This window comes from Anomaloglossus baeobatrachus, chromosome 6 (assembly GCF_048569485.1).
Source record: "Anomaloglossus baeobatrachus isolate aAnoBae1 chromosome 6, aAnoBae1.hap1, whole genome shotgun sequence".
NCBI lineage: Eukaryota > Metazoa > Chordata > Amphibia > Anura > Aromobatidae > Anomaloglossus > Anomaloglossus baeobatrachus.
In genome coordinates, this window is record NC_134358.1 from 447,101,792 (window position 1) to 447,116,485 (window position 14,694).

General features: G+C 41.5%; 1 protein-coding gene across 4 annotated transcripts in view; it reads right to left on the reverse strand.

The window, feature by feature from the left end:
* The window catches only part of RBMS3 (RNA binding motif single stranded interacting protein 3), a 963,285-nt gene that overhangs the window by 132,689 nt on the left and 815,902 nt on the right, over positions 1-14,694 (reverse strand). For all 4 annotated transcript variants that reach the window (XM_075315252.1, XM_075315249.1, XM_075315250.1 and 1 more), the window contains exon 7: positions 10,605-10,711. In XM_075315252.1, coding sequence (XP_075171367.1) covers positions 10,605-10,711 — 107 coding nt within the window. The remainder of the gene's footprint in view (positions 1-10,604; positions 10,712-14,694) is intronic.

Below are 14,694 nucleotides of genomic sequence, written 5' to 3' on the forward strand. Positions count from 1 at the left end.
ATTTTGCATTTTCGTAAGAACAGGAGAAATGAACTGAAAAAAATTGTGTAATTTCTCCTTAGTGTACTTGTGTACTTATACCAAATATGTGGTGGAAAACTACTGTTTGGGTGCACGGCAGGAGTCGAAAAGAAAGGAGCACCAATTGACTCATCAAACGCAAAATTGGTTGGAATAGATAGCGGATGTTTTTTGCGTGCCTCTTTGGTGTGCTAAACAGTGTAAACCCATCACAAGTGACTCTGCTTTCAAAACTAGACCCCTCAAGGAATTTATTTAGATGTTTGGTGATCACCTTGAACCTGCAGGTGCTTCACAGAATTATATAATATGGAGACGTGAAAATAACAAATCACATTTTTCCCATAAAAATGTAGCTTTAGCCTCAATTTTTTATTATGACAAGGGTAAAAAAAAAACCCCTATACTTTGTAGATGTCAAATATGCACTGTTAATGTTTCCTATCTGAACCCCTTTAATAACACACAATTTATATAGTTTTTGTGTGCATGCATAGCTTTTAGTGCTTTTATTTGTACTTTTGTTTGAATTTCCTGTCTATGTACGTTTGCATATGTGATCTCATCAGCAAAAAAATCTATAGTTGTCTAGCTGAAAGCATTTCTAGTCAATATATGCTTCATGTGTGCTTCGCCAGTTATATGTTGTCTCTGAGGGGGCTGGAAATAGTTACTGGATGCTAAATGAATGCTCCTGTGCTGAGCAGTGCAATAATCATTTCATGTCTGGAGATGGCAAGTGCATCAGTCCTGCACACAGGCATATAAAAGAAAAAATAAGTGCCGCCCGTCTTCTTACTAACATAAATGGAAATGTGTGTCTGAATTATAGATGTGCCCAGTGCAGACCCACTAATCATTTCAAATTGCCAGTAGTTGGTCAGGGAGGAGAAAGCTTGCACCATTCGTTACAACTTTGACTTGCCTCTTTTACTGGATTTGTGGCAAAGTGGGAAAAGACTTCTCCCAAATGATCTTTTCATATCATTACTTCCAAAATTAATGGCTGAAATTGAGCTGCGTTGCTCATTAATAAAAGACCAAAACTAAAAGTAATTGTACAAGCTTGTGTGTATGTTTCAGAGCTCTTGGAATTAAATATTTAATATTTCCGTACTTACTGATACGTATATCATCTATTGAGAATAGGCCTACTCTCGTAAACTGAGATACAACTTACATACAACAGAGGCCCAATTTATATATTATTAAGTAGTTTAAAATGAGATCCCCCAACACATTTCTTAGATCAAAAAGAAACTGTTGTAGCTCTGAGTGGTTGCACTCCTTGCTCTCCCTTCCTGTAGGAATGCACAGTTATTCACAGCCAAGACCGGCTCTCTCCATGCTTCATGGTGTCCCCGCAGTCCCCTAAGTGTTTTTCCTCCTTCCATCTCCCAGGGCCTGTGCGCATGTCACAGGTCCTCTGGGAGTGCTCCTCAGGCACGAGCGCACACGTGCACTATGGCCCTCCTCTTAGAGGGCCAGTGTGTCACTACTAGGAAGTGCCTCTCAGCATATCGCTGAGAGGCACTAGGTATTTCAGGCACGCTCCTACTAGGGGAGGTGCCTGTTCAATGCCTTCAGTTCTTAGTCAGTTGTGTTCTGTCTAGCTAGTTGTCAGGTCACTTGCCCATCTCTCCCGCTTGTACCTGCCCGTCCTGTCATGCCAGCACCTGGTTCCAGTCCTGTCCTGCTGTACCTGGTTCTAGCCAGTCCTGTCTTTAACAGATTCCAGCCCATCCTGCCCTGTGGGCACCTGGTTCAAGTCCTGGTCATACATGTACCTGGTTCCAGACCATCCTGCCCTGTTGGTACCTCATTCCAGTATTGTTCTGCCTGTATCTGCTAACAGTCTGTCCTGCCTTACTGGTGCTAGTGTTTCTGCTTATCCATCCTGGCCATGCCATCTGCCTTGCTAGTGACTCTGCCTGTCCGTCTTGCTTGTGCTGTCTGCCTCAAGCTACACTGGTGGTCCCTGTTTACACTTGAGACTCAGCCCTGTCTGTTCTTCTGTTCGCCCCTGCCCTGGGGGTCAGCTGTCACAGTCCCAGTCTCTACCCCACTAAAGAGTAGGCCCGGGGTCTCTCTGTGGTCCAGTGGGGCCACTTTTGCTCACCGCAGTACCATCCCCAGTGGTGAGCGTTACAATTGTCCACGCCATTTAATATTTTAATGAAAGTTTTTCCTATCCAGATTGTGAGATCTTATATCTATGAGTTGAAACCCCTTTATGAAATTTTAAAGACGTAAAAGCCTCCAATGGATGTAAAGCCAAACTGCTACAACTTTCCGACCCTGTTTTCAATTAATCAGCAAAGGTCTTGGCTCATACAAGTCCACTAAAAAGAGTTCAGTTACTCATTTTAGAACTAAACGTTTCACAAAAATGCATTATGATGGTTAGTATTAATAATGAACAAATCTGCAAAAATTAAATGTCTAGGTTCTCTCAAATTAGTCCAGGAAATATGATTTCCCAATGGAATCTGCTATATTATGCTCTCACTAGAACCCAGATCCTTATAAGCATAGTGAAAAAAGATAATACTCAGCCCTCACCTTTTCTCCACTTATATCCCCATGTAGACCTCACAGTCCTGGTCCAGATTTTAGAAGTAGCAAGTCTTTGGTCTTCTTCACATGTTCTATATAGTTTAGCTCCTTGTCATGTCTTGGTTGGCAACTCAGTCTGTTGACCTTGTGCTGTATGGTCGGTTTAATTCCCTGCCAAGCCACAGCCTGGTTAGTAGTGATGAGCCACCACCCAAGTGTTCGAGTTTGGTTCGTCGAACGGCGGGTGTGTTCGTCGAACGTTCGACGAACGTTCGTCGAACACTTTCGAACACCATTGAAAACAATTGCAGGCAAACACAAACAATACAAATACGAATGCACACACACATATTATGCTCACCTTACCTTCCGTTCCATCGCCAGCCTCCTGGGACTTGCAGTTCGCCGGTACAAGATGTGTATTGGGTAAACATGCGACCGATGCCCCGGAGCTTCCGCTGCCAGCGCGCTGACGTCAAAGGCAGGAGACGCTTGCCTGTGATTAGCCAGCACGCTGCATTTCAGTAGCGTCTGACAGAGGATGTTCCTCCCTCATTGCGATGGTTACCCGATACACGTAGCTCGCCGCTACAGGATGTGTATCAGGTAACCATTGCGACCGATGCCGGAACCAGAGCGTTGACGTCAAAGGCAGGAGCCGCTTGCCTCTGATTGGCCAGCGCGCTGCCTTTGAGTAGCGTCTGACAGAGGAAGTTCCTCCCTTGTTGCGATGGTTACCCGATACACATCCTGTAGCGGCAAACTACGTGTATCGGGTAACCATTGCGACGAGGGAGGAACTTCCTCTGTCAGACACTACTCAAAGGCAGCGCGCTGGCCAATCAAAGGCAAGCGGCTCCTGCCTTTGACGTCAGCACGCTGGCAGCGGAAGCTCCAGGGTATCGGTCCCATGGTTACCCGATACACATCCTGTAGCGGTGAACTGCAAGTCCCAGGAGGCTGGCACTGGAACAGAAGGTAAGGTGAGCATAATATGTGTGTGTGCGTATATGTTTCTGTATGTTTGTGTGTGTTTGTGTGTGTTTGTACGTGTTTGTACGTGTTTGTGTGTGTTTGTGCATGTGTGGAATGGCACAATAGGGGACCAGGATGGGGCATTTAACAAGTTGTTGAACAAATTGTCTGCATTGCAATGATTTCCTATGGGAAATTTTGCTTTGCTGAACGAGTGACTTGGTTAACAAGCACAGTCCCAGAACAGATTGTTCTCGTTAACCAAGGTTCCACTGTATTAACATTGAATGACAGTTTTTCTGTGAAAAGCCAGTTATGCTTTTGGTGATCGAACCATTATCGAACATAACCTCGAACTGTCGATCTTGAAGCTAATTGTTCGCGTTCGATGAACAACTCGAACATCGCCGAAAACAGGTCGAATTTGAGATTGGCGAACAGTTCGATTCGAACAAAGCTCATCTCTACTGGTTAGTCCCTGTCCAGATTCTGATTGTCTTTAATTTTTGCTTTTATTCTTTTGGTTTGCTATTATCAGGTTTTCTCATTTGCTCATTTTTTCTGTTCTATTTTTTTGGTCACTTCCCGGGTCAGGCTACTTATGCTCACCTGATTCTAGTGTTTTCTATGTTAATTACTGCTAAAGAATTTCAGCCCTGCAGCTAAAGGGGGCTTTACACGCAACAACATCGCTAACGAGATGTCATTGGGGTCACGGAATTCGTGATGCACATCCGGCCTCGTTAGCGACGTCGTTACATGTGAAACGTACGAACGACCGCTAACGATCAAAAATACTCACCTAATCATTGATCGTTGACACATCGTTCTAATCCCGAAGATCGTTGCTGTAGCAGGACGCAAGTTGTTCGTCGTTCCTGAGGCAGCACACATCGCTACGTGTGACACCCCAGGAATGAGGAACAACACTTTACCTGCATCCTCTGGCAACGAGGTGGGCGTGACTGCTCTTCGCCCCTCTGCTTCTATTGGATGGCTGCTGTGTGACGTCGCTGTGACGCCTCACGAATCGCCCCCTTAGAAAGGAGGCGATTCGCCAGCCATAGCGACGTCGCAGGTAAGTTCGTGTGACGGGTCCTAGCGATGTTGTGCGCCACGGGCAGTGATTTGCCCATGACGCACAACCGACGGGGGCGGGTGCTTTCACAAGCAACATCGCTAGCGATGTTGCTGCGTGTAAAACAGCCTTAAGGGATTTAGGTAGAGACCAGTCTTGTTGTCTTTGTGTTTCTTATTTTGCCTCTCTTACACCAATCTATTGTTTACTGTTGTGCTGTTAGGAGCTTAATCTTGCTTGCTCTCCTTTGTCCTCAGTTCATGTGTTTTATGTTTGCTCATCCTGGGGCCCTACCTATATCTGCACACTTTTCCTAGCTTTATGTATAATGTGTAGCAACCTTCCCTCAGGAAGTATGAAGAACAACTCGATTGACTTTCAGATAGACGGGTCTAAGTTGGGGGTTTCTAGTGTGACAGCTAGGGATATTCCAGCTTATGCAAGAGTCACTAAGGGCTGAGCATCTAGGAATACAGGAACCAATAGGGTGCAGGTGCAGCTGCATTGAGATAGGCTTTATTTACCCTTTTACCCATGTTGGAATACTTATCTGCATAACACTCTCTCAGCTCTCTTGCAAGATGAAACATGTAATGATGTCATTAAAGGCTTAGTCAGAGTGAAGTCTAGCTAGTGACCAGGTCTCATTCAATCTCATGACATTCATTGTCTTGCCATGTCATGACATCTCAAAGCCTAAACAGTGTTGGAAACATTAAAGATGAGATGGATCTATGAAGAAGACCAAGAAACTGTTGTGATGGAAAAATAGAACCAAACTGTAAAAACGAGGCAGAGACCCAAGCATAGAAGATAAGGCCTCAGTAGAGGTGCATCTAATTTTATTTTTAAATTTTTTAACCCTTTTCTTAGCTCATGTGGTGCAGTTTTTTTCTCAGGAATTCAATTTGTAGAGACAAGATGTCCAAGCATCTGACCCGCTCGTTTCGACTACCAAATATGCAAACATAACAGTGCTCGCCATGACTTTCCGCACGTATGTGCATCAAGGAAGCTGTAAATCCCAGCTAAGCATGAAAGGCCCACAGATTCCATCAACAGGGGATCAGAAGATGTAGGGAAATCTTGATGGCTGGCAGTGAGTAGCGGAGACGTTGCAGCAGTGAACGCTGAGGTAAATATAAGGAATTAATTTTTTTAACATTTTCATTTTCACATTTATAATCCAGAAAAATGTTCACCAGTAGCTGTCTCTTTTCTAAATCTGCTCAGAAGCTAATTAAAAAAAAAATCAGCATTTCGGTGAGGAGGTTTTTTAGTATTTAGTGTTATTTTGATTTTTTCTTCATATCATACATGCAGTTTGTAAACTTAAATTAAATATTGCAATTCTAGTGATCTCCTATTTTTCTGCTTATAATTTGAAAAAAGTGTATATTTTAATTAAATATTATTGATCGTAATTAGTGATGAGCGGACTTGCAGATTACAAGGACTGGCAGATCCCGGTGATCCAGTTTTTAAAATCTGTTTCCGGGCCGGATTCTGGTCTTCATATAAATGTAAGGGGACCAGAATCTGGTGACTGAAAATGTTGGTAGAAGGGATAGGGGGATAGGAGCAAAGGTGCTGTACTTACTGAGGCACCGTCACAGCTGTACACTGCTTCAAGGCTGAGCATTCTCTTAGCCTTAATTGCATATGCACCGGTTTCCCTGCCCACCGGCGCCTGTGATTGGTTGCAGTCAGACGCGCCCCCACCCTGTGTGGCAGCGTGTCTGCTGACTGCTTCCAATCACAGGCCCTTCTGCACGTCAATCGTACAGTAAAAATAAATAAATAAAACAATTGGTGTAGGGTCCCCCCATATTATGACACCCAGCACAGATAAAGCCCATGGCTACAGTCTACAGCCCCCAGCCATGCACTTATTTTGGCTGTGTATCAAAATGAGGAATTGCATGCGACTTTGTTTAAAAAAATTATTTAAATATTTTTTTTTTTTTAAATTGTACGGTCCCCCCAATTTTGATACCCAGCCAAGATAAAGCCCCACAGCTGGGGGCAGATATTTTCAGACTGGGGAGGCCCATGGTTATTGGGCTGCCACCCAGCCTAAAAATAACAGCCTGCAGCCTGGGATTGTTGCATGTATTAGGTGTGACAAGCCTGGTGCTTTACCAGGCTCTTCCCGATTGCCCTAGTGCCATGGTATTAGGCCTAATATAAGAGATTATTGGAGGCCCACAGCTTCCACTAAGCCCTAGATTAGCAATGGGGAGGGACTATGAGACTCCCCATTACTAATCTGTAAGTGAAAATAAATAAGCACAAACACTGCAAAAATCCTTTTTTTACGAATAAAATACAAAAAAACACCCTCTTTCACCACTTTATTAACCTCCAAAATACCCCTGCAGGTCCAACATAATGCACATGAGGTCCCATGACGATTCCAGCTCTGCTACATATCTGAAGGCAAAGCGTGCAATCATGAACATGATTGTCCACTGTAAGCTCTAGGCAGAGAATGAATGAGCCGTGCGATCAGGGGTGACTTCACTCATGTTAGCTGCAGTCGCAGCTGAAGGTTCCCATGGTTCTCCACCTGTGACCGTAGGTAACCTAACCTCAGAGGACCTCAGGTGACCTCATTAAACTCAGTGAACTCACCTGCATCTCCTGGCAGAAAACTGGCACAAAACATTTTTGTCAAGAGATGCAGATTTGGTGCTGAAATTTTTACACCATATTCCTGCACCCATTCTACACTTCCTGGCAAAAAATTTAATCACTACTGCATCATACATCATGCGGCTTTGATGCATTTTTTTTTTGCCAGGAGATGCAGATTGGGTGCATGGATTTGGTTTAAAAATATAATCCCCAAATTTGCATCTCTTGGCCCAAAAATGCAAAAAAGTTTTTTTTCTGCCAGTGAGATAAAAATTTGGTGCTGAAATCTGGTGCAGACACTTCAGCACTAATTTTGCCCCTCCTGTCAGAAGACTGCACCAAAATGGCGTCAACACTTTTTTTTTTTTTGCATTTTTTTTTTAAAAAAGGCAGCATGTTCCTCTTATTTTGATACACAGCCAAGATAAACGCACAGCTGGGGGCTGTTGCCTGTAGCCGTATGCTTTATCTGTGCTGGGTATAATATTATGGGGGGACCCTACACCAAATATTTTACTTATTAATTTGCTTTTATACCATGATACTGACCCGCAAACAGTGCCGGTGATTGATTGCATTCAGACACTGTCACACAGGGGGGGCATGTCTTAATGCAACCAATCACAGACATCAGGACAGCTGGTGAGCGGGGAAATCAGTGCATATGGATCAGTAATAATGAGGAAGTGAAGGAGAGGGCACAGGAGCAGTGTAAAACTGCACCCGAGCCTTGGTAAGTATGACGTGCTTGCTTCATTCTTATTTTCTTTATTTTTCTTAATTTCCCAAGTGCCAGATCTGGATCAACACCCGGAATCCCAAACCCGGGCCTGGCATCCGGGTACCTTTGAAACCGCACGGATACAAATTTTACAGTCCAGGTCTACCAATCACTAATCGTAATTTTACCTTTTTTTTGTTCCTAAGTACTATAAGTCCTGAAGCTGTGATTGTGTGATTGAGTCTTGCCCATCGAAGCATCCAGCTGTTTGGCACAAGTACCAAGCACCCGAGCATGGCAGTGCTTGCTTATCACTATTGGCTAAAAATAGTATTTAATATAATGAAATAACAATCCTATACAAAACATTATAATGTATTTGAAAAATTACTTACTGACAGAAATCCCATGACCCTAAAGTCCCTTTCTCTATTAGCAGTAGCTGCTGTACCACTCTCTACCACTGCATAGGTTACACACCCCTAACGACCCCCCTGAAACCTCTTTATAAAGATTACATGAATTGATGCTAAACTGCTTCTTGTTTGGACGTAAAATATATTTTACATTTGTTTGCCTTTCTGTACTTGGATATCAGTGTTGAAGTGTCCTTTAATCCTAAAAGTCCTCTACTGATAGTGTAGTCCTTCCAGATGTAGAGCAGAAAAATAGACATGACATTTGCAAAGCAAGCTATTGGTATGCTAATATATTTTCCAAGTTTACACACATTTTGTTTTACATCCTAACACATTTATAGCCAGAAATTTACAGCCATCCAGGGACTGCTTAAATATATAATAGCTGTGCAACTGGCACTATAATTTTTGTGCCACCCTACATTTAAGCTAAATTATGCCACTTGCATTCACAGTGAAGAGATCCTCACTTGAACTTTTTACCTCTTCCTTTGAATACTGATTGAATTTTAAAAGGAATTTTGGCTGAAACTTAATTCTACCCATTTGCTAATATGCCCAGAAACATACTACAGATGGAACACTTTAGATGTTAAAGAAATTAATTCAGAAATCTAAACACTGAAAACAGTTGTAAATCAGTAAGAGTTACTCACATGGGATAACTTACAATAATATATATTCTTACACTGTATTTAATCAGGGGTTTGGTAAACCTGCAAGTAATACAGGTCTAAGAAATATACAGGATAAATACTACTTACAAAGAAAGTCAATGTCTGACTCTTTAAAGATAACCTGTCCTAGCATTTCACTAAGTAAACTACAAACAGGGCCATATTGGTGCCGTCATACTGATTAAAATGATACCTGAGGTGAAGAAATTTAGAGTATTTTCTTTCACCTGCATTTGAGGTTTTCTTGTGTTCATATGTTTGTACATCAGGTCGGGCCAGTGGGGCAGGATTGGTGGAAGGGTCTTTAGCTCTGTTCTAGGTCCTCTGCTGCTTCTGAGTGTCTTTTCTTCCTCCTTATTTAAATTTTGTGCTGGTGCCATCCAAGCTATGGGAGTCGCTTACGCCGATTGATCTTCAGTGACATCGTGCTGGTGGCACTGAGCAATCTACGCATGCGCAGACGCCCGTGTCATATTCCTGAAAACTGCCAAGACATCAATCTGCGCAAGTGATGCTACTTTTATAGGATGACACCAGTGGAAAATATAAATAAGGAAGAAGAAACGACACCAAAAGGCAGCGGTGAGGTCGGAACAGAGCTGAAAACCCTTCCACCAATCCAGCTCCGTAGGCCCGCCCAGATGCACAAAGATATGAATCAAAGAAAACTTCAAACACAGATTAAAGAGAATACACAAATTGGATTTCTTCACCTAAGGTATCATTTTAATTAGTATGACAGCACAAATATGGCCCTGTCTGGACTTTACTTAGTAAAAAATGCTGATAGGTTCTTTTTAATTAGTTTGTAGTGTGACTATAGGTAATAGCTCATCCAGAAACTAATCTAAAGATGTACAGTAGACATCAAATTACAGTAAAATTTTGGTGTGAATGGATGAGATACTTTTGATGCAACTTTAGAGGGACACGGACACTGGCTCTTATGGAGATCAACTAAGCAGGATCTCCTGTTGACTATGCTTCATGGGAGAAAGTATCTAAATTATCTCTCGCAGACTGAAAGAAAATGACTATTGAATATAGCATGACTATGTCCACAAGGTGGAACTAATGAGAGAGTTTTTCATGATGAGTTAATTTGTATACTTTTTCCCATGAACCATTGTCAAAAGCTTTTATACTAGTATTTATAAGGAGAGCCAGTCCCACCCCAAGGGAATGATGGTCCATGGGATCAACTGGATTATTTCATTTGCTTTGAAAAGGGATTCAACAAATTTAAATCTGGAATCCAATTATACCTATCCCCTAGCTTTGGTAAATCTAGAAACCTATACCACACAGTATACTTTTTTTCTCTCAGAAGCAAACATACTAAAATGACTCAAAATGTTCTGCAAGCACCATTGCTATTTATTTTTTTATTTATTTACTTTATATATTTTTTTAAGAATAACCAAGCAGTTAGATACAAAGAGATTTTGACATGGTTTTTCATGAGTTAAGATGTGGATTCTCTAATAGACGTTATAAATATAGAAAATAGTAATACATACCTCTCCATCTCTAGGCCACGGCCTTCCATTCTGTGTATATTTACTCTGATTTTGCCTCTTTTTTTGTCCTCCATCAGCAAATTTACACAGTAAAGGCTCTGGTGGAGCTGAAATGACAAAACACCAGGATATATCATTAAAATCCTCCACAAGACATGATCCTGTCAGCAGATCTCTGTGTTCTCTATGGTACAAATCTTATAAAGCTAGATCTTTGCTAGTTAAGATGTTGTACCTTTCCCTTGTTTGAACTCCTGGCTGTGTTTTTAAAATGTGAAGGTAAAAAAGAGCAAAAAGATATATTTATTACTGTGCAAAAGTTTAAGGGTTTTAGGCAGGTGATGTACATAAATGCTGCAGAGTGAAAATGTTTAAAAAATGTTTTATCAGCTTATTTATACTAAACAACAAATTGGAAAGTAAATAACCAGTATAGAAATTTAAATCAGATCGTGATTTGAAGTTATTATCACCCTTAGCCTTCAAAACTGCATCAAAACATAAATTCTTCTAAGTACAGTTGCACACAGTTTTTGAAGGAACTTGGCAGAAACGTTGTTCCAAACATCTTGGAAGACAAACCACAGATCTTCCATGGATGGAGGCTGGCACAAATCCTTTTGTCACTTCATGTAATCCTCCTTAGACTTGATTTTGAGATCAGGGCACTGTGAGGGCATATTAGAAGTTCCAAGACTCATTGTTCTTATTTACACTGCAGATTGTCATTGGCTGCATGTTTGTAGTCGCTGTACTATTGCAGAATAAATTTGGAGTCAATCACATGCCTCAGTGATGGTATTGAGTGATGGTCAAATATCAGCATCCCTCAGCAATCAGTACCCCATTACTCTTTACCAAATCCCCAACTCCTTTTGCTTAAATGCAGCATCAAACTTGCAATGAACCTTCACCGTACTTTTCTGTTGCCTTCAGACATCAGTGCAATGCCCATACCGGCGTTCTCACACTCTCCTGCCTCCCTCCCCAGAGAGGAAATCTGTTTCCTCACCTGTCGAGGTGGCCTGTAGTGGTGATCACATCCCCGTCCCATGCTGCTGCCTCCTGGAGCATCTGTACAACTTGCAGGCTTCTGGCCTCTGCCTGTCGGGCGCGCCTGCTGCCATGGCGCCTTTCTAAAATGGCCAGTGCCCTCTTAACCCGGAAGTTCCTCCCAGGACAGCTGGGAGGCTGCAGGTAATTAAGGCACCTTTTCCCTATGGGAGGAACCTGGGCAATGAGTTTGAGTCATTGCTAGTTGTCAGATCCCTTAGTGCTGCTGCTGATATCATTCTGTCTGCTGCTGACACTTCTTTATATTTCAGTGCTGTGCTACTTTGCTGTTCCACTGCTGCTGCTACCATCCTCGCTGGCCTGCTTACATAATACCCTTCTCTGCAAGTATCCACACCGGTCACAGCTGCTGTACCATCCATCCGTCCATTCATCCATCTATTCATCCCGGACAGAATCCTGACACCTGCTGCTGTAATCTACTACCAGATACTGTTGCTCTTGTACCCCTAAGGCCAGCTGTCGTAGCACCAGTCTTCATGAGTGGCACCCTGACCAATACCTGCAACATAATACCCTCACCATTAGGGACTCTGGAAAAGACCAGGCCCAGGTCTGTGGTCAAGCCCCTCTTGTTTTTTTGTGTGCTGTGACCCAGTGGATTCGCTAAACATCTTTGTTCACCCAGCAAGCATAACAATCAGTGAACAAACTGCCTTTTGTTACAGCCAAATATTACACATTTTGACATTTTTGACTTTCAGTCCAGAGCACCTTCTGCCACTTTTTGCACTCCAGGTCCTATGTTTTTATACACTGTGGAGTTATTTGGCCTTGTTTCCATGATGAAGGAATGATTTTTGGCAACAATTCTTCCTTGAAGAGCACTTCTGGTCAGGCTTCTCCAAACTGTAGATGGTTGTGACAGGGTCCAACTGGATGGTGTAAGTTCTGAGGTGATGGAACCGCTTGATATCTTCCAAATTTGAAGGGATGTATTGATAATGTGTCTTTCATCAGCTGTGACAGTTGTGATTATGTCGATAGTCCTTAATAATCCATTTTTTTATTTACTCAATTCTGACAAATACAGGCAGATACATATTCATCATGGAATACCATCGGGAAAGAACCTGATTATCATTAAGTTTATTCTGCAGCAGGACAATGATTCGAAACATACAGCTAATGTCATTGAACACTATCTTTAGTTTAAAGAAATAGTCCTGAAAGTGTTGATATGGCCCCCATAGAGCCGTGATTTCAGGATCATTGAGTAAGTATTCCGTGGCTATTGAACCAGAGTCCTGCGAATCAATTTGCTCATCTCCATTAATAATGTTTAACTATTTTGCTTCTAGACCAAATGTACATTGTAATAACCTACATGCTGTTCAACACTGTTCAATCCTTAAAACTAGGCTCCCTAGTTATTGAGTCTCCAGTCCTTATATATTCTCTTCTACGAGTATTCTTGAATACAAGCCCAATTCTTATTTGATTTTACTTTAATGAAAAACTTTATATTATCACTGCAACTGCTACTAAGACAACTGGGGATGAACACAAAATAGACCACTAAGAATTGAGCATTGCAATATATTATAGGCACTTCCGCCAATCCTTCAGTCATGTTTTATGCTGTTGTCTAATCATACATGTGACACATGGTAGAAAACAGTGCAATTTCTTTTATCTCTTGTAGTTCTGAAAGACTGAAAATACGAGCATAAAATGGGTAAAAAAAATCTAATACCTATGCTAATGAAATACTGTGGGTTTTGTTATAATATTCGTAAATAACACTATTCACACCCAAACAATTAGCTCGTTTTCCAATCACATCCGTCTCCTCTTTATGGTATAATGGTAACAATGAATTTTGAATTACATTTTTAAAGAAAGCATTAACCATAGGGTATAATTTACCAGTTTTGGATTATTATTATCAGATCTGGTATAATTAATTATTCTGGATGAAGTTATGGGATCCAAAGACAGAAAAAAACTCTGAAGCAACAATATTATTCGGACAAGGTGAAAGATTTTTACATGTGGGGATGGGATGAGCAGACCTGTTAAAGTTCAAGTTTGGGGGGTTCAGCCGGACGTTTGATAAAGTTGATTTCAGGACCCAGACTTGACCTGAACCCCAATGGAAGTTACTGATTGGGTGAGTTTTGCCCACATACAGCCAGCCATAAACAGATAACCTCCAGGGTAGGGATAGTGGGATTTTTTTAATGTCTTTTAAACACATTACAAACTATAACTCTGTTTTACCCCCAAGTGCGAGCCATTCAAACAAATAAGCCATAACACAGCTCCATCAACTGAAAACATTACAGGTCTTAGAAAATGGGGACAATAGAAAAATGGTGTTTTACATATTTCACATTTTTTCACCAGTACAATAATAAAACTGGACAAGTTTAATATTGCCGTAATCATACTGATGAGTACAATCATAGTGCCATGTCATTTTAACACACACTAACCAAAAAACAATGCCAGAATTAAGGGGGAATTTTTTTGCAATTTCACAACACTTGGAACTTTTTTCCCATTTTTCAATACAATATGAAAAGTATCATTCAAAAGTACAACTCATCCTGCAAAAAACAAGCCTGCATGTCTATGTGGAGAAAGAATTAAAAATGCTATGCTCTTGGATGAAGGTGAGGAAAAAACGAAAATATGAAACTGTAAATTGGCTGCTCTATCATGAGAATTTTATATCTCAAACTAGTAATATATATGCACAGGAACTTTCTAGCTGATTAATTCTATACCTTGATTATAGAAATCCATTTTGTAGTTTAAGAAATCCAGCATATGCAAATGAGCCACAAGTGATTCAGGGTGTAACATTGCACTTGCAGTTCTCCTGCACTCCCTTGCTATTCTCCACCTGCCTCTTGCGTCTGACTTACAAGTCACTCTTATTTCAGTGACTTGCTTCCCCTTCCAAGAACTTTTGCCTGTGCTGTCAGTGCTTGGGTTGATGCTGCCGTGGTAAGATCCTCATGATATCACAAGCTCCAGTGTAAAAATCTACACATTCTATGTTGAAGGT